Raw genomic sequence first — 21,562 nt, forward strand, 5'->3', positions numbered from 1 at the left:
AAAAACAGAGCATCCCATTGTTGTAGAGAACAACTGAGGTGATCTCGAGCCCAGTCTGACCAGGTCCAACTGTGTGAGGTGTCAGTGGGACACAAACTGCAGGTCATATTGCATACAGCTGGACTGCATGTAACCATCTGTAAACAGTTTGTCAAGATGACACTCTTCCTGTTGATGTTGCAAGGTCTGAAGCAAGCTGATGTGCAGTGATTGAACTGTAGCACTGTGCTTGCAGAAACAGAAAATGATCATCCTGAGCAGTTGTGACTCTTGGATGTCCACTTACTGGTCTTCATGACACTGTTTCTTTGCTTTGCTATTCCACAGGCAGCAAATGATGCAACAATTGACACTTAGGACTCAGGCTACTTCTGACTGTTACTAGCACCCTTTGAGACATCCTATTGCCTACCATCACCTGCCAGCACTGAAATTATATAGTCTACTCATTTTTCAAAATTTGGCTATCTCAAGTTTCTTTCTGGAGTTTGTAAAGTGGAGATACAGGGTTTGCACAAAACGCCTTTTTTTATAACTACCACTGTTTCTTTGTTAAAAATGTTGATATGCAAAATTTTTTCTGTGGGCTAGTTTCTATGTGCATATGCCTATCATGTGTTTTAGCTACACCTTATTTCTTTCATCAAATATGCTAATTTTTCACTTTGTTGCTTAACTTTTGGACATGAGTATACTTTATTGTAATGAATCAATTTCGTTTCAAAATTCATATATTATGAAAAGTAACTTTTTTCATTGTAATAATAAAAGAAAATCAAGTATTCTATTTACATAAACAATTTAACTGCTTTTATTAATTTGACGTCTTTTGAATACCATAACATATATGCATATGATGTCACAACTATCAAGTCAAATAATAAAAGGAACATATTCTTGTAAATATGGTGTAAGAGTATAAATATATGTTGAATTCATCTATAGTGCCTACTTCTTATACTTTCATTTGCTTAAATCAAGCAAAAGTTTTTCTTAAAAAATAGTATTTCTTTTCATTATTTTTTCACATTATTTAACTTTAGAATAATGGAAGATTGGCTTACTAAAGACCAAAAGAAAAAAACTAAATCTTTGAAAAAAAAAAAAAAAAAAAATTTGTTCTTCTTGTTTTGAGGAAATGTATTTTATATAACAAAACTACACAAATAGGAAACAAAGCATGATGTATACTAACTAAATTCATGTTTAATGTAAAAAAAAATTTTGCATACTAATAGACTCACAACAACCTTTAAGTGACCAGTAAAATATTTAATTGAAAAACAAACGTTTTCATACGTTTGTTTTTTCATATTTTTCAGTCTTCTTCAGGTTAAAAGTTCTGAGATTTGAAGAGCCATTGTGCTTAAAGATTTAAAATTTTAGAACGTTTTGGAACATATCTAACTTTGCGTATAAAATTCATTCTGCGCATGAGTATCAAGCATTGCATAAACAAAAAAATATATAAATATTTTTTTACACACACATGAAATGGTGGAAAGACACCTTAGAGTTGTGGGGTTTTCCCCTTCATAAACAAACTTCCAAGCTGTAGAAATATTAATCACATCCTTAGAGTTGATGCAGTTATTGTTTATTGTTTACTGCTTTATATATTTCCAGAGTTTCTAGCATTCGTATGGGTTCCCTTCAATGTGATAGTTATAAACAAAAAAATATTATATATTTTTTGTTTATGCAATGTTTGATACGCACGCACAGAATTAATTTTATACGCAAAGTTAGATATATTCCAAAAACATTCTAAAATTTTAAATCTTTAAGCACAACGGCTCTTCGAATCTCGGAACTTTAACCTGAAGAAGACCAAAAAATATGGTTGAAAACGTTTGTTTTTTTAATTAAATATTTTACTGGTCACTTAAAGGTTGTTGTGAGTCTATTATATATTGTACAGTACCAGTACCTGTAAATGAGTGTTTAACCATTACACAAAGATTTTTCATACTGTTGGAGAGATTGCATGATTCAAAAGTGCATTCAAAGAAAATATAAGTTAAAAATTATATGTTGCATACATCAATTTTGTACTATATTGACATTCTCAGTTTAGTTAATTATATAAATTTCACATCTATTTTTATTATTATATACATACAATATAAACTTCATTTCACTTGTTATTTTGTAAGTTACATAAAATTTGGAATAATTTTTTTATGATATAATTATGTATGGATTTGTTATACATTAGGACAGATTTCTTGTTCTCTTCAAACAATTGTGCATCACCTTTTACTGATTTTTTTCAAAATTAAACATTAGCTATTACTAAAATTAATCAAATTCATTGGACAATCTACTGTTAAATCCATTATGCACAAAGTTTACTATAATATAAATGCAGTGAGCATTTTCCAGCAATTATTTTAGTTGTTCTAAGACTTTAATAATCTCATCCTCTAAGAATGCTTCACTGTAAGCTATACTTCACTGAAATAATAAATTTAAAATCTTAAAATTTGCTGATGATAATATAAAACAGAAAATAAACAAAACAATATTTAAGATTTTTAAAAAATGGGTAGGGTAGATTAAAGAAAAAAATTATCAGAAACTTTTGGGAGGATAGCAATGGGATTTTTGAAAGAATCAAGGGCAGCAGCAAAACCAGGTCTGACATAACAGTTAAACCCAAGTTATAATTTAATATAAATAACTACATACAGTATTTTAGTAAATTTTTAATTTTAAACATTACATAATGGTTTATAACAAATATATGTAAATTACTAAGTCAGCAGTTAAATNATATTATACAGATATATATATATATATAACTCAAAAATAAAATAATATTTAACAAATATGATTGAAATGGATTGGCTCTTTCCCATAAAGAACCAGTTGGTATATTTGAGGTTTTTTTTGGGCTCTTATGTACTGATGCCTCAATTCAGTTCATTATAGATGGATCCGACTTGCAATCAGACAGCCATAATGGACAAAAGATAGCAATAATACCTGCATTTGAACTCTCCATGAAAATTTATGAGTTCAGATTAAATTTGAATCAGGATCCCTCAAGGCATTAGGAGAACACATCTTACTGTGCAACCATCTGGTCAACTATCAAAATATGAACAAAAAATTTGTTCATACTTCAATTTTCAAACTATAAATTTGAATGTAATTACTTTTCATTAGACAGGAGACTTTGATTTTGAAAGTTTATTAATAAAATTTTTCTTCTTTGAAATATATGAAATATAATTATCATAAATTTTGAATTTGCAAAGTATTTTTATAATTTTAAATCATAAATTATTATGCTGAAAATAAATAAATAAATTTTAAAAAGATAACTTTTTAAATGAATTTATAGACAATAAAATTAGAATTTTTACTTTTTCAGATGATCAATTCCAAGATGTAGTTAAATTTTTTAAATATGAACAATATCAATACTCCATGCTTTTATTAAAAGTTTAACTGTAATATTAACATAAAGCTGGAAAATTTTACAACATATATAAGAATACCAACTAGCAAATTATTGATCTAATTTAAAATGTAAAAAAAAATTCTAATCTGAATCAAATAAATGTTTTTTACTTATTTAAATTTACAATAACTAGAGATGACTCAACTGGTAAGCAATGAGGCAATAGCCTCAAGTGGCAAAATGATTAGTCAAAATGTTCAAATGGAGAAAAAAATTAAATTAAAATGAATTGGCATTTACTGTATTCAGCTTAAAAAGTTGTTTACAAACAGTACAAGACTATCAGCATTGCAAGTGTTCTTTATTGGCAATTGTTCTGGATGTAGGAGGTGGCCAAAACGGGTTTTGTCTCAGGCACAAGTTACCCATTGAGCCAGCACTGACAATAATTTTCATAATTACCATTTAATTGCATTGAATGGAACTTTTACAGTCTAATAATACAGTAGAGCGTCGTTTATCCGAAAGAATTCCAGTTGGCCTAAAGTATAATTTTTATTTGTTTTTATATTTTTCAATGTATTTATTTTGTTTGTAAAACATAAAGAAATCATTTTTAACGATACAATAGTCACGATTATTATTTTAAAAGTTTATGTTATGCTTAATATCGACGAAAATTCAATGCGAAGCGACACGCAACGGAGAAAAATTTCAACATGGGATAGGTTAATGTATTTTTTCGTACATAATTGGTTATCTGAAAAATAAGTTATCCGAACAACCCCAGTCCCCAATTGATTCAGATAAATGATGCTGTACTGTATATAGTAATTTATTAAATATAATCTAATCATTTAAGAAAAATATCAATTACAACGATAATTTGATATAAGCAATCAGCTAAAGGTACATCAAAATTAATGCTACAGATAATTATTGTAATTTCTAGCATATAACTTGTGGGTTCTAGAAATTTTTATGGGTTATAAACAGAATACTACTGTATTTGATAAGTTTAATAATATCACATATTTTCAATATTTGGTATTCTAAGTTGTAAGTTAAAAGGCTTGCACCTAAAAATACCTAATGATATTTACATATTTAGACATAAATTATTTAATATTCTATATTTGCAATAGGCTAGAGTAAAAAGTTAGAATTCATGCATATTTTTTATACATAAATCTGTATTCACAAAACTTTGATAGGACCTTACAAAAATAAAAATTATTACATAACTTATAAATAATTGCTCACAGTATAAGATAAATTACTAATGTGTAACTAAATTAATTAGTTGTATTCATGTAATAGTTATTTTTCTGGAGCAAGTAGTTTTTATAATAAAAGTACTCAAAATTTTTAAGATAAAGTTTAGCTAGTTTTCGTATCTATATTAACCGAACATATTTTGTATTATATACATATAATTAGACTTCAATTTTATCCTTTAAGAGCATAATGAATAGCAATTAGAATAAATAATAATAGAATATTGGCATATGGCATATTACAATTTATACAAACTGCTATCATACTCTAATTAATAACATTTTTCAGGAAACTAAATATTTAAAGTTTATCCAAAATGTAAATTTGCTTCTCTTCATAAATTGTCTAATGCATTTTAACATTTATGTAAATTTGTATAAATTATTTATAAATATTTATTGTATTTGTATGATGTGAAACAGTTTTTCTGTGTGACTACTGTATATGGTATTACAGTAGAGTGTCGTTTATCCGAATCAATTGGAGACTGGGGTTGTTCGGATAACTTATTTTTCAGATAAACAATTNAAAAAAATATATATTTACAAAATAAAGTAATAATTATTTACATGAAAAATCAATATTCTTTCTGAAACATTCTATGTCATTTGTCACCAAATTGTTATAAATTATTTGTGTTAAGATCAATCAAATTAAACTTAAGGTTAGGAATTATATTTGAGAGGTATAGAAGTATATATTGAAATCATAGATGAGTGGTGCAATGTTTTTAAATAATGTTCTGCTATTTCAAGTTTAAGGTAGTAATAAATACGAATACTTTAATAAATTATTGCAAAAGTAAAAAAAAAAGGAAAGAAAGAAAAAGTACTGTTTTTAATTATAAGATATAGAAATTTTTAAGTTATGTTTATTGATTTTATCATCTCATTTAAAATACTTATGTCATGTTTTAAAAATCATCAAGAATTTATTCAAACCCTCTAAGATGTCATCATGAAAAGAAAGAATTCTATTGATTAATTTCAATTTCATGCTGATTTCATATGGTTGAACATATGAACATTTGTTTCCTGATTCTCTTTTATTAGCTTACACAACTAGGAAATCTGATTAAAAAAAATGAAATGACTTAATTCAGTAAATACAGATTCCTTTTCTTAATTTCATTTACAAAAAGAAAATTCTTTCTAATAAAAACAATGATAGTGCAATCAGTTTTGGTTGTAAAATATGAATTATTTTTAATGAAATATAAATTAAATATATTTGAAATAAAATAATTAGAACACTTTTAAAAATGACTTCATAATAAAAATTAGCACATTGCAATACATATGTATTTCTTTTCATTTCACTTGCTTTGTATTGTCCTGAAATCTTTCAATTGAAGTTTCATCCACTTCTAACCAAGATAGAATCTGAAACTTTAAAGATATACTTAAGTTTAAAAAGATATACTTTTATACTCAAATTTGCATTTTAATGATTGGTTGGCAGCCTTCCCCATCATCTTTCCCAACCCAAAACCCAATAAACAGAACCAAATATAAAATTTAATCATGATGTGTGTGTACTGTATTTAATGTAATTTAATGCACTGTAGTGATGTAACTTATATGGTACGGTCACTTTGATCCCATCATACCTGATCAAAATCTCAAATGCATTTTAATTTTAAATGTTTAAAAGCACACTATATAAAAATTGTTTTAACAGAACAAACAATTTAAAAAGCAATATTGTACTGTCAAATGCAGTAAAACTTTCAAATAAATTTATTTGCAAGATAATTAACATCCATTTTTATGTAATTCAATAGAAGAACATTAATGTATTGATTTTTATATAATATTCTTGTAGTCAGGGTGGCCATTTTTTTTAAAAATGGGAAGTGGGAAAGGGGGAATAAAAATTTTTTATTACATAAAATTTTTTAATAGAACAAATTAACAAAAATAAATTTTAATTTTTGTACATAATATATACATATTTTCTCAAAAAATTACATAACTATAAAAATCATATTAATTACAAAACATTATTTAGTCATAAGTATTAGCATCATTGGCTTATCCTCTTGTGGTCTCAAAAAATGCTATTTATAACACAAACTATGGACTCGATATACAAAAATATAAAATTCATGTAAATTAATCAGTTGTTGAATATTTATTTATTTTTTTAAAAGTAATTTGTGATAATTATAAAATTATGGGATTTATGAGTAATAAAGCGGGAAAAGGGACTTCTGTTTTTAAATCGGGACATTCATGTTGAACCCAGGACGGATGACCACCTGCTTGTAGTATAAAATAATTACAATAGTTTGTTTGATTATTATTTATTTATTTTTGTTATAAAACAAATTCACATATTATAATATAAGTATCAATTTAGAACTATTAATTCTTCTGTTTTTGTAAAATTCCATGTTCTCAAAATTGTTTGTACTATGCTGCCCTCTAATGGTGGAATTTATTATTTTGTATTATTTTCAATACAAATTGGCATCTTCCAGTAAAGAAATGAAAAATTTTCTATTATTAAGTAGAAATGCAATATGTTTTAGTTTTATGACAAAATAAGCAATATCAATCTAGAATAAACTGAAAATATGTCAAAGTAAAAAATAATATCAGTGAATAAGATGATGGTTGATTTGTTCAAAATATAGAATAGTTATTTAGAATCTATAACATTCAATATTTGAACAACATTTGTAACATTCAGATGTTCTAGATTTTACATTCTAGAATATAATTTGATTCCTTTATTATTATATGAAACAGCTAATTATTTATAACAATATTTAATGTTCTAATCTCAATGTTACTGGTAAAATTATTATTCAGATGTAGAAACACTTCAGTAAATATGGTAAATGAAATTTGTAATAAACTAATTGACTTCAAATCACATTCAACTTTTATGAATGAATATGATGGTGTAAATATTACCAAGAGTTTAAAATCCAAAAATGATCAGCAGATTACACATTCAGATAGCAATTACTATTTATTATATATATATATTTTGTTTAATACTAGATTCATACATTTTCCTTAGCTCACATTCAACTGATATAACTAATTTGTTTATAATATCAATAAGCATCATGCATCTATATAAATATTTTGTTTGATTTCTGACTATTTGTTTTGAAATTCATTTATTCATTCAAATCAATAGTTCAAAATTCAAATCATATTTAAATATTCCATGTGACAAGTGAATATTTGATTACATGAAATATGCATTTGATATGATACTTATGCTAAATTGCATTTTGTAGCATTTCACCATATTGAAGTATGCATTTATCTTAAATGTATTATTGTAATTGATACAGTATAAATTAGATGTAAATTAAAACTTGACATGTTAAGAACAAAAAATTAGCTAAATTCCTATATTTTGAAGATAAAGCCAATAGAAAGGGTAGTGCATCAATAAAAGAAATGTGATATCTGTTTTAATGCCTAAAAATTCTTATTGAAACACTAAGCTCAGCATATGTTATTCATACCATCATCATTACATTATGTTTGTGTCTATTATTCATATTTAAAATATTTTATTTATTTTTAATTTTATCATAATTTATATTTATCTTTTTTAGGATGTTTGGTTAATTGCAAGTTACCATATTTTTAATCTGATATGAAATAGACCTTGCATGTGGATATTCTATGTTTAAACCTAAAGATGAGTCATTAAGTGACTCAAAAATGTCTGCTTATTTAAAGTTTTATTGCTGTTGTTGTTTTATTGTAATTCTTGATCATTTAGTTCTTTCATCCATTATTTTACTGACAGTTCACAAATCTCATATAATCATAGAAAATATCATTGTAAACAAAGACAAAGATTCAGGCAAAAGTTTTCTAATTTGTCCATAAAATGTATATCATTCATGATTTGTCTTTGTACCAATATCGATACAATAAATTTTATATATCATATGTATTATATATACCTAAATTATGTATAACATTTTTGTTTTTGCTTTTTTAATAATGTGAATAGATATAGAACAACAAATATATCTAATGAATAAGATTAACAAAATTTGATGTATTAAATTCTTGTAAGATAAAAACAAATAAAATTTGTAGTTTCATTTGCAATTTTTAAATTCAATTTCACAATAAAAAAGACTATGGATTTTTCTAAACAAATTTTGTAATTGCAATTTATATAGTTTAAAATATTTACACAGATGTTCATATGTATTTGGGGAAAAAAATTCTGATTTTAAATTAAATCTACTGTTTGGAAAAAATTTTTAGAACTAGAATCAAAACTAATTTTATATCGCTCAATTTTCAAAATGAATTAATCAATGAATAAATTAGAAATGTCTCAACTAAATACAGCATAAAGGTATAAATTATATACAAACATGCACACACACACACACGTGTATAATTTATACCTTTACAAACATTTAAACAATCTGTTCAAACTAATTTTTTTACTCTAGTACGAATGATATTTTATATGAAATCATACCTAATTTTATCCTTCTCTGTTTAAAGGTTTTTGCAAATTGTTCCAGTTCTTCCAAGTCGGTCATTTCTTCAGGACTTGGTTCACAAGACCTGGATTTAACATGATGTGTAACAACAGCCTGAAATCAAAATCAATCTTAAAAAATTTATATTTTCATAAAATCATTAATATATAATCACTCTAGAAATTTTCCCATTATTCTCTTAAATGTAATTCATTAATTGCATATAATAAATTTCATTATTCAAATATAAGTTAAAAACGAATTCATAAATATCAAATAAATCATATTTATTTCTTACAGTTTGACTGTATATTCAAATTAAACATATATATTACACAGATTATATATATATAACTCAAAAATAAAATAATATTTAACAAATATGATTGAAATGGATTGGTTCTTTCCCATAAAGAACCAGTTGGTATATTTGAGGTTTTTTTGGGCTCTTATGTACTGATGCCTCAATTCAGTTCATTATAGATGGATCCGACTTGCAATCAGACAGCCATAATGGACAAAAGATAGCAATAATACCTGCATTTGAACTCTCCATGAAAATTTATGAGTTCAGATTAAATTTGAATCAGGATCCCTCAAGGCATTAGAAGAACACATCTTACTGTGCAACCATCTGGTCAACTATCAAAATATGAACAAAAAATTTGTTCATACTTCAATTTTCAAACTATAAATTTGAATGTAATTACTTTTCATTAGACAGGAGACTTTGATTTTGAAAGTTTATTAATAAAATTTTTCTTCTTTGAAATATATGAAATATAATTATCATAAATTTTGAATTTGCAAAGTATTTTTATAATTTTAAATCATAAATTATTATGCTGAAAATAAATAAATAAATTTTAAAAAGATAACTTTTTAAATGAATTTATAGACAATAAAATTAGAATTTTTACTTTTTCAGATGATCAATTCCAAGATGTAGTTAAATTTTTTAAATATGAACAATATCAATACTCCATGCTTTTATTAAAAGTTTAACTGTAATATTAACATAAAGCTGGAAAATTTTACAACATATATAAGAATACCAACTAGCAAATTATTGATCTAATTTAAAATGTAAAAAAAAATTCTAATCTGAATCAAATAAATGTTTTTTACTTATTTAAATTTACAATAACTAGAGATGACTCAACTGGTAAGCAATGAGGCAATAGCCTCAAGTGGCAAAATGATTAGTCAAAATGTTCAAATGGAGAAAAAAATTAAATTAAAATGAATTGGCATTTACTGTATTCAGCTTAAAAAGTTGTTTACAAACAGTACAAGACTATCAGCATTGCAAGTGTTCTTTATTGGCAATTGTTCTGGATGTAGGAGGTGGCCAAAACGGGTTTTGTCTCAGGCACAAGTTACCCATTGAGCCAGCACTGACAATAATTTTCATAATTACCATTTAATTGCATTGAATGGAACTTTTACAGTCTAATAATACAGTAGAGCGTCGTTTATCCGAAAGAATTCCAGTTGGCCTAAAGTATAATTTTTATTTGTTTTTATATTTTTCAATGTATTTATTTCGTTTGTAAAACATAAAGAAATCATTTTTAACAATACAATAGTCATGATTATTATTTTAAAAGTTTATGTTATGCTTAATATCGACGAAAATTCAATGCGAAGCGACACGCAACGGAGAAAAATTTCAACATGGGATAGGTTAATGTATTTTTTCGTACATAATTGGTTATCTGAAAAATAAGTTATCCGAACAACCCCAGTCCCCAATTGATTCAGATAAATGATGCTGTACTGTATATAGTAATTTATTAAATATAATCTAATCATTTAAGAAAAATATCAATTACAACGATAATTTGATATAAGCAATCAGCTAAAGGTACATTAAAATTAATGCTACAGATAATTATTGTAATTTCTAGCATATAACTTGTGGGTTCTAGAAATTTTTATGGGTTATAAACAGAATACTACTGTATTTGATAAGTTTAATAATATCACATATTTTCAATATTTGGTATTCTAAGTTGTAAGTTAAAAGGCTTGCACCTAAAAATACCTAATGATATTTACATATTTAGACATAAATTATTTAATATTCTATATTTGCAATAGGCTAGAGTAAAAAGTTAGAATTCATGCATATTTTTTATACATAAATCTGTATTCACAAAACTTTGATAGGACCTTACAAAAATAAAAATTATTACATAACTTATAAATAATTGCTCACAGTATAAGATAAATTACTAATGTGTAACTAAATTAATTAGTTGTATTCATGTAATAGTTATTTTTCTGGAGCAAGTAGTTTTTATAATAAAAGTACTCAAAATTTTTAAGATAAAGTTTAGCTAGTTTTCGTATCTATATTAACCGAACATATTTTGTATTATATACATATAATTAGACTTCAATTTTATCCTTTAAGAGCATAATGAATAGCAATTAGAATAAATAATAATAGAATATTGGCATATGGCATATTACAATTTATACAAACTGCTATCATACTCTAATTAATAACATTTTTCAGGAAACTAAATATTTAAAGTTTATCCAAAATGTAAATTTGCTTCTCTTCATAAATTGTCTAATGCATTTTAACATTTATGTAAATTTGTATAAATTATTTATAAATATTTATTGTATTTGTATGATGTGAAACAGTTTTTCTGTGTGACTACTGTATATGGTATTACAGTAGAGTGTCGTTTATCCGAATCAATTGGAGACTGGGGTTGTTCGGATAACTTATTTTTCAGATAAACATTTATGTACAAAAAATATATTAATTTATCCCATGTTGAAATTTCTCTCCATTGCGTGTCGCTTCGTGTTGAATTTTCGTCGATGTTAAGCCTAACGAAGACTATTGTATCGTTAAAAATTATTTTTTTATTTTGTACAAAATAAATATATTGAAAAATATAAAAACAATAAAAAATTATACTTCAGAAGTTAATTTAGTATCAAAAACGTAAAATATTTGAGTAGCCGATGACATAGTCAAAGATTACAACGCCACAGCACTGGCGAAAATTTAAATTTGTCGACTGGAATTCCTTTGGATAACCGACGTTTCGGATAACCGACCTTCGGATAAACGACGCTCTACTGTAATTAAATGAGTACTTGATAATATTTCCTGCTAAAATATAGTATATTACAGGAGATAACTTTAAAATACATTTACTAATTAAAATTATCAGCAATTAAGATATATTGTGTTATTATTATGGGAGTATTCAAACATATTTGATGCCAATACAAAATTCTTATTAACAATAAAATTTAAATTTGAAACTTTAATGTTTGAATCTTAATACTTGTTTATGAAAAGATAATTTTATTGTAAATATAAATTACTAAAACTATTCATATATTCCTTCTAAGTAGATATGTAAATCAAATCATATTACTAAAAATATAAAAATTTTAATTGAATCTATATAATAAATATGGTTCCAACAGTTAGGTTAAGTATTTTTCAGCCAAGACAAATTAGTTTAATAAATTTAGCAATTAAAGATATTACAAGAAAAAGAATTGCCTAATTTTTAACTCTTATTAGAATTTAGATACTAAACTTTGATTTAGACTAGAGATAGGGATTATTCTCTCTAGCCCATTTCTGTTTAATCAATTTCTATGTAACTTCAAAAAATAGCCTGGAGAAATCTGGTAATTTGATTATTCTTTATTTCTTTATACTATAATTTAAAAAGGCTTTATTTTCTATGTATTTCTTAAATTACATCCAATTTCATTTTGTGAGAAATTGCCTAATTTCTCCCTTTAACACACAACAAAGAAATGAAAAATTAACTACATTTTGTATTTATTTTTAAATATTTATCTGAAAAGTTACTTCATATTATTATTATTATTAGCTTAAAATTTAAAAGAAAATAAATAACAATGGATACAAAAAAAACATTGAAAAGTATTATAATAGAATTTTTTTTCTATGTTTTAGCTAAACAAAAAGTTTTGTCGTCTTGTCTGATGCTTTTTTTTATTAAATTTATGTCAAAATGCAGTATGTTCTGATAAATTATTGATAACAGCCAAATAAAAATGCTTGAGATTCTTAATTATATTTCTGAAAACAGAAAAAAAGTGAAAAAAAATATATATTGATGGTTGATTGGTTTTGGGAGTTTTTGGTACAAGGGCCTAAATAGGCCAAAAGAGTACCAAGTCTAGCCAGTTATGTATCTGTATGTCCTTTTGGTTCTTTTAATAAGCCATAAATAATTCTGTTGCGCATCATCTTAAAGTTCTTGCATATAAGTTTATTGCTTGACGATATGTCATAATATGTTAAATTTGTCCATTATTGTCTAGTATAGTTCATAGAGCTTTGTCATCTGAGAATATTTGTTGTGAAAGATAATCTTCTCAGCTGTGTCGTATTGATGACAAGTTAGTAATATGCATTGGGTCATAAATATATAAATTGTTATTTTCTTAATGTTTACAGTGTATTCATAAAAATCCAACAAGAATAAAATCTTGAATAAAAGATTTCAGTTATTTTGCTGATATATCTTTTTCATTTAATATTAATAGTTAATTTGTTTTTATAAAATGGCATAGTAGAAAGAGAACCTATTGATTGTATTTTGAACTGACATTCAATATTTACATATGTACATTTGAATGTATCTGTTGCCATAGAGGGATATTATTTTCATTACAAAAATATTTTTTAATCTATAATCATCTTCAATGTTTTTAAACTATTTTTCATTTGTAGTGATTTGTTCTTTTTATACAAGGTCTGGCTATTAAAGTTTCAATTATTTTTATAAATGAATGTCACTCACTTCCTGGGTATTATATGTAAATTTTCAGTAGATAGATATCATACATTCTGTAAATTAAGAAGCCACACTGGATATTTGAATGCGTTTATTTAAATTCTATGGAAAATGTGCAGATATGCAAAAGATATTATAGTATTTTATTCTTTTCATCCTTCTTCAGTCCATTTTTATAGCATATTCCTCTTTTTTAAAATTTCTGGATACTTTTAATTGTTTCTAGTATAAGTACATAATATTCTCATATACTATATTGGTTTAATGATGAAAAATTAATTACAAGTCAAATATAACTATAACAATAACTCTGTATTATATTTTTCATTAAAATTTTATTTTGTAGATTTATATGGCTACACAGATATGCTATTTTAAGATATGTATATTAAAATCTGGTTCTGTATACATATGAAATAATATATTAATAAAGCTTTTTTTCTATTATTATTATAATTTATATTTTATTATTCAAATCCATCATTTTATACAATTTATATTCTTATAATTATTAATTAAATAGAATCATACAAAGCAAGTTTTTAATTCTACTCAAATTATTCTTCTACTTATATTATTTATGTGTATATATATTCATCCCCAAAGGCTTTTAAACAGAGTCAGTTTGAACGTAATTTATTCAAGTAAATGTTTTCCTCAGTACAGAATATTTTCTACTAAACTTCATAGAAAGTCCCAAAGTAACAAAACTTACTTAAACTTGAGTTATTTATTTAATAAGCTTATGCAATATATGGCTATTTCATTAGGGGTATTTGCAATGGAAAGTTTTTCATATTTAGAAGAGTTACATTCTGTGAAAACTATGAACTGAGCATGCATTCTGACAGAACAATCTGTAATTTTATTTAATGTTTATTAGAACATTTTTTAGTTAGCATCATTATTTCTGAGGAATTATTTATGAATTATTACTTTTGATTTTCATCAAAAAACTCATTTTTAAATCATAAAATGACTCTGGTCTCTCTGATGCCAAATTTTGATAATCAGTTGAACATTGCTATGAAGAAGCTTTACATTTAGCCATTGTCTCTTGCCACAGAATCTGTACTAACAAAATAAAATCAGGAAAAGTAATGCTTTCATGACTTTTAAGAAAGCTGTGGAAGTTGGTACAAGTGAGAAAAGGTACAGATAATGAATAGCAAAATTAGGATTATGAATTAAATACAGTTAAGCATTCAAAAAAAGTTCAATAAGTACTCTAAAGATAAAACATTTAATATTTAAAACTGATTCAAAACAAACAAAGTAAACTTCAAGTATTCATTTTGTCAAAAGTTTTATTGAAGCTTATATTTTTTTGGTCTTGGAACAAAAATCCAGATAAAGATTTATATTGAGCAAACAAAGTACTCAAGGTTTGACTGTATCTATGACCACTAAACTTTTGCAATTTGCCATAAACCAGACAATCTATTAGATAAAGCCAGATCCAAGAATCACGTTCAGTCTCTATTTTTTTTTATTTTTTTTATTTAGGTAACTCCATAGTTCCCTAAAGTCTGTTTGAATGCAATTGTAAGCTCTTCTGCTAGACAAAGAATATAATTTTGACTTTTTATATCCAATCTCTTGTGATAATTGATCTCCCATTAAATAATTTTCAAGGTTAAATTGTAGTTTTTCTTTATTATTCTTAATTGGAACTTGACATATATTTCTCTCCATGCTGAAGGGGAAAAACATCACACTTTAGAATTTCAGACAGAGGCAATTATTATGAGAAAACTTGTCTAACAAGGGGACCTTACGGTCTCAGAAATTCAGTTCGAGATGAGACTTCGCAGGTTAGTAGTATACTTCAAGGGTGTCCACCCAGAAGAATTGTAAAGTGCATTAGCCAGAAGATTCCAAGAAAAAGGGCTCTAAAATTTTAAGCACAGCTCATTTACTGGTCAATTTTACACCATGGAAGTGCAGTGAAATGGCTGATTCTGTAGCGAACTCGCTTGCAACGTGGGCGATCTATGTTCGATCCTAGCTTTGGCTAACTTTTTTTTTCTTTTAAATTGTTTTAAAAATTATAACAACTTTTAAATAAAGTTAATGACCTAAAAATATTATCAATTAAATCATAAATAATTTTATCTTATTTATGAAATGACTGTTACAGCTAATTAAAATGTGAATTAATGATAATATTTTATTTTTAAAAAATTGAATAATTTCAAATGCATTTTTAAATGGAAGTAAATTAAACTTTAATTACTATTGACATTAAAAAGTTATTACAAATTTTAAGATATTATAAGCTATTAAAAATATTCATTGTAAATTTGAGGAACTGGTTTCTACATGGAAGAGTAGAGTATAGCTGTTGCCCTATTGTACATAGGCAGATGGTCATTTCATAAATAAAATAAAATTATTTATGATTTAATTGATAATATTTTTAGGTCATTAACTTTATTTANTTGTGTAGGTGTGGATGGTGGTGGTAACTGAGATGGCGGAGGTGGTTGTGATGGTGTCTGTGATTGTGTCTGAGCTTGTTGTTGTTGTTGTTGCTGTTTTTGTTTTTGTTGCTGCTGTTGCTGGAGTTGCTGAAGCTGTTGCTGGGCGGCAGCAGCAGCGGCAACTGTGGCGGCAGCAGCCGCAGCCTGTGTCGAAAGAACTCCCTGAGGTAACTGGCTTGCCTGAAGCTGAAGATTTTGAAGACTTTGTTGCATCAAACCCTGCTGCAACAATCCCTATAAAATCATGCATTTTATTTTGAGTAATCATTCAATCAGTTTTAATAAAAATAGCAATTTGCAAACAGAAAAACAAATACCTGACTCTGGAGAAATAACTGAGCTTGAACATTTGCTGGTAATTGGCCCGGCTGGAGAAATACAAATTGCTGCATGCTCTGCAAATTTTGCTGATGCTGCTGCAGATGTTGTTGAAGCTGTTGGAGATCTTGTGGACTAAGTTGAAGACCAGGAATACCAGATGTAACTGGAATCTTCAAAGAAAAGTTAATTTGTTATTTTTAAGAAGTGATTAAACTTTTATTTTTATCAAAAATTCAATAAATATTTGAATCTAATATTTTATTACGAAATAGGTCACGAGTGACAGATAATCTATAGTAAAAAAATACTAATAGGTTTTGAATAAAAATATTATTGTTTAATGAGCAATTATTTATTGTCACAATGCCAAGCTGCAATTTTTAATCATATTTTTAATTAATTTAAATTAAAAATATTTGACCTCCACCTGAAATTAGTTCTGTAGTGTCTTGCTCTTGTATATCATACTTTTCCTTTAACAATAGAGTCAAGCCAGTCATTTAGCTAACACCTTTCAGGGAAAAATGTTTTAATTATGTAACTAATGTGACTTCCAGTTTGCATTGTACAGTTAATCGGGGTCTCCTGCTCCTAAGGTTTCCATATCTAGTCTCGTCTTTCATTTACCTAACTCCATTCTCAAGATTAAAGAAATACAGAGATGACAGTGGGAATTTATAGGCCTACAATTTTTTCAAATTGCAGCCCAATTAGAGTTGGTCTAAGTAGAGGTTAACCTGTAGCTTACTGGAAAAGTTTGGGGAATTCATTAACCTCTGGGAGATTGCAACTTAATATATAAGATGCAGGTAAGTTTTTTGAACTTTCTTTTTGGACAAGTCATGTCTTATATACCATAAAATACAGTAAGCATATTATTTATATGTGTATACCTTGAGAACAAGCTATTGTTTATATTTGTCCTGATTTGGTAAAGACAGTACTTACTTCAGCTTGTGTCCTCCTGTCCTTATTTACTGATAAAATGTCCTTCCTAACAGCAAAATGAATACAAAAAAATAAAAAAGTGCCGTGCATATTATTGATAGCCAGTGTTTCTCAATCATATCATAGAGAAGCATATGAAAAGAGATTTTCTGGCAAGATATTCCTTGAAAACCTTTAGCCTAGAGTGCATTAAATTTGGGGCTGGACCTGTTATGTCTCCATGTATGCATTATCATCATTGCCCTTACTTTGGAAACTAATAGGATTAAGGCTAGGGTTGCCACCTATCAACTGGCTTGTCTTCATAAATTGAATCTTGTATCCTGTTTTTAATCAAGTCAAATAATTTAGTCTTTTAATATTTCATTGTTAATATGAAAAATATAAATTTCTCACAATGTTAATAGTGAGCCAAGGAATATAAACTTGCACTCTGAAACAAATTTTGGATAAAATATGGATACATGATAAATAATCTGGCTCTGTAAAACTGATCTGATTCTCATTTATCATTATTCTTAAAACTGAATTACCAACACTTTTCATAACTTTAAGTGAAAATATTCCATGTGTCATTCAAAGCCAATATAGCTGCTAAGTTTTTTTTAATAAAGTATTGCTATAAGACATGAAAAAGGTGTGAGATTGATTACTGAAAATATTCCAATTTCAAACTTATAAAATTTTTCATTTTGAATGATTACCAAGAATTTAAATGGCAATTTTTAGCTCATCTTAGACTTATTTCAACACTTTATATAAACTGATATACATTATGACATATATAATTAACTTTGGTGTTTTGTATTTTTGTGTAAATTCCATACATTCCAACACTTAAAATCTATGCTTTTTAAATATATTTAATGAGATAAAATATATTAGAAACTGATTCTTTATTTAAATTTCTTTGAGATAAGANTATATTTTTTAATACCTATATTCTGTTTTAAAATTCTTTTGAAATATTTTATAGTAGCATGAATTTTGAATTAGCGTCATAACCTATTGCTTTCAATATAAATTTAGATTTTATAACTAAAGTTATTTAATTTATTATGAACTCAAAATCTAACTATGTATCTAGCATATGGTTGATAAAAGAGGATACTCAATAACAATAGACTTTTAAATAATAACTGATGTTACATAACTCAATTTACCAATTTATGCAATATTTTTAGAATACTTTACTAGTAGTTAGTTTGGCACTCTAATTGATAATTTTATTAGTTTGATATATCATCAACATAATCAACTAATGTATAATAATTAAATGAATTTAATTATGAACATATATTTCCAAATGATTTCAAAAATATTATATAATAATTTATAAATATCATCACTGAAAGTAACCTTTTTTATTATACTTGTTCAGCATTTTTACAGTGATTCATGTGATCCTTGCTCCCTATAGCAAGAGTAGGCTCCATGAAATAATTAGAGCTTCGGCACTGGCATGAAGTTTATATATAGAACTCTATAAAATTTTTATTTTCTTTGTTTACTAAATTACTGAACTCAAATTCCCAGGCTTCAGGACACTGCACTACCTGCATTTAGCTAGATCTGCCACTGAATTTGAACTTTGAACTACATTTAGAATAAAAACTGAGTCATATCGAAATATTTTGTAACTATCGAAAAATGTAAAATTTATTGAAAATCTAATACCACAATTATGTTTAACGTATATGATTTTGAAAGATAAATATTTAGATATTAATATAAATAAAATATAATTATTAACTGTATTTAGTTGTTATTTATTTAATAAATCTCCTGAAATATGTTTTTGAATAAATTTCTTTATAGTCATCAAAAAAACACTCTAATTTCAAACAAAGACAAAAACTCTATAAACTGAGTGATTGCTTATTCTAATTACTTCATTCTTGAAGTTTCTTATCAAAAATTTAATTTTTACACAAATAAAATTTGGAGAAAATGCCTTTTGAAGTGTTCAAAAGGTAAGTAATTAGAATCTATTTGTTCTGAAGTTACCAACAAGTACAAGACATCAATCTAAATTTTTGTATCAAACTTTTAATTCAAGCAAAGTATTTTGACTAATACTTATGTAGAAAATAATCAAAATATCAATTAATTTCAGTTTATATTAGCTTTGGTATGTACACAGTACATACAAATCTTAAACGTTTTTACATTATTTAGAAATAAATATTTGAATTTTATGCATATTCTAATGACTGATACAGGTATGCTGTTTGACTGACAAGTAAGGACTCCTCAAATAATAATTTATAATATAAAAATGTCTTTAAAAATCAAAAATGATTGTTTAAATAAATAAATAGTATTTTAATATTTAGAAAATTTTAAAATTCATTTTATAATTGTATTTATATTATATAAATTATTCAGAAATGATTTATGAAATATTAAAAGAATTAACACTCAAAAGAAAATTGTAATCCTCAAATATTATATTATAATTAATTTTAATGTTTTTATGTATTTAAATATTATTTATTAAATAATCCAGGAGATAAAATAATATGGTTGTCAACTCAAAAAATTTAAAAACTAATCTACACATCAGTACAGGAAAAAGGTAAATTGATATATAATTTCGAATAAAGCTTAATCTCAACTTCATTAATTAAATCAAAAATATTAAGCAATTAAAACCATTCTTAAGTAAATAAATTCTTTCAAAGTGTTTTTTTAGCAACTTGAATACTTCCATTTAAAAAATTTTATTAAATAAAAAAAGAAAGAGAAAAGAAAGAGCATTACAAAAATAATTTTGCTCATTAAAAACTTGATTTTTTTTTAAAAGAGAACAGGTTAATTTTGTATTCAGAAAATTAAGAATTATCAACACACAAATTCAAACTCTCTCTTAATAAGTTATGAAAATAAATTACTGTTAATTTCAAGAAGCCAACTTTTTATTATCATTAAGAAATCAGCAAATAAAAGTGAACAAAAAATCCAAGAAAATACAAAAATAAAATCTGCTATAATATTAGTGTGTCATTAAAGTTAGAATTTGGTGTAATTTAAGAATTCATTCATTCAGTATAAAGCTTAAATGTTTTGTATTAAGTCAAATTTCTAAAGTTAATCTTTTCCAAAGAAGAAAAGTATAGATCTATAAACAACATCTGAATGCAACAGATTATTATTAATTAAGGTTTATAGAGAATGATTTGTTATACTAACTATCTTTTAACACTTTCACTGCAGACTACAATACTTTTGTTTTGTGTGACCTTCATTACAATATGACAACACAATTTTGTGTCATTTGGATGCTGAAAGTTTTTGGTAAATTGCATTTGTGTTATTTTTTGAATGTAATTTACTATTTTCTGGAAGTGTAAGAAACATTTTAGAGATTATATTTTATTTCTTGGTTTCTTACTTTCACTAGATATATTATAATGGTTCATCATTTATGTCCTCAAGTGACTCAATTTTGCTTCATTACATATAATTCTATAAAGATTGCTTGAAAAGAAAAAATTTTTTATTCTTAATTTGTGTATAACAACTATACTACCATATTTACGAGCATATAAGACAAGGTTTTTATTCATTTTTCACTACTTCAATAACATAGGTCATCCGATATGTGTGAGTGAGGAATTCATTTCATTTTTGCAATAATTTTTGTAAACTGTGTATTTGCATTTTTTACTGGATTCTCACCTTCTGGTGTTTAAAAACAAAAGTATTTTATCTGGGTCGTTTAAATCTTTCTTGTGTATTATCAGGAGTAAAGATGAATAGCAACAGGAAAATTTTTTTGGATTTGAATTGAATTCCAAAATTACATGGGAGCTCGATATAAGTTTTA

General features: G+C 25.7%; 1 protein-coding gene across 5 annotated transcripts in view; it reads right to left on the reverse strand.

Annotated features, from left to right (window-relative positions):
- Positions 1–21,562, reverse strand: part of LOC111634114 (POU domain protein 2-like) — a 213,486-nt gene that overhangs the window by 20,088 nt on the left and 171,836 nt on the right. For all 5 annotated transcript variants that reach the window (XM_023378806.1, XM_023378805.1, XM_023378807.1 and 2 more), the window contains one exon: positions 9,164–9,281. In XM_023378806.1, the coding sequence (XP_023234574.1) occupies positions 9,164–9,281 (118 nt within the window). The remainder of the gene's footprint in view (positions 1–9,163; positions 9,282–21,562) is intronic.

This window comes from Centruroides sculpturatus, unplaced genomic scaffold, assembly GCF_000671375.1.
Source record: "Centruroides sculpturatus isolate CEXI.00-Female unplaced genomic scaffold, Cexi_2.0 scaffold944, whole genome shotgun sequence".
Taxonomy (NCBI): domain Eukaryota; kingdom Metazoa; phylum Arthropoda; class Arachnida; order Scorpiones; family Buthidae; genus Centruroides; species Centruroides sculpturatus.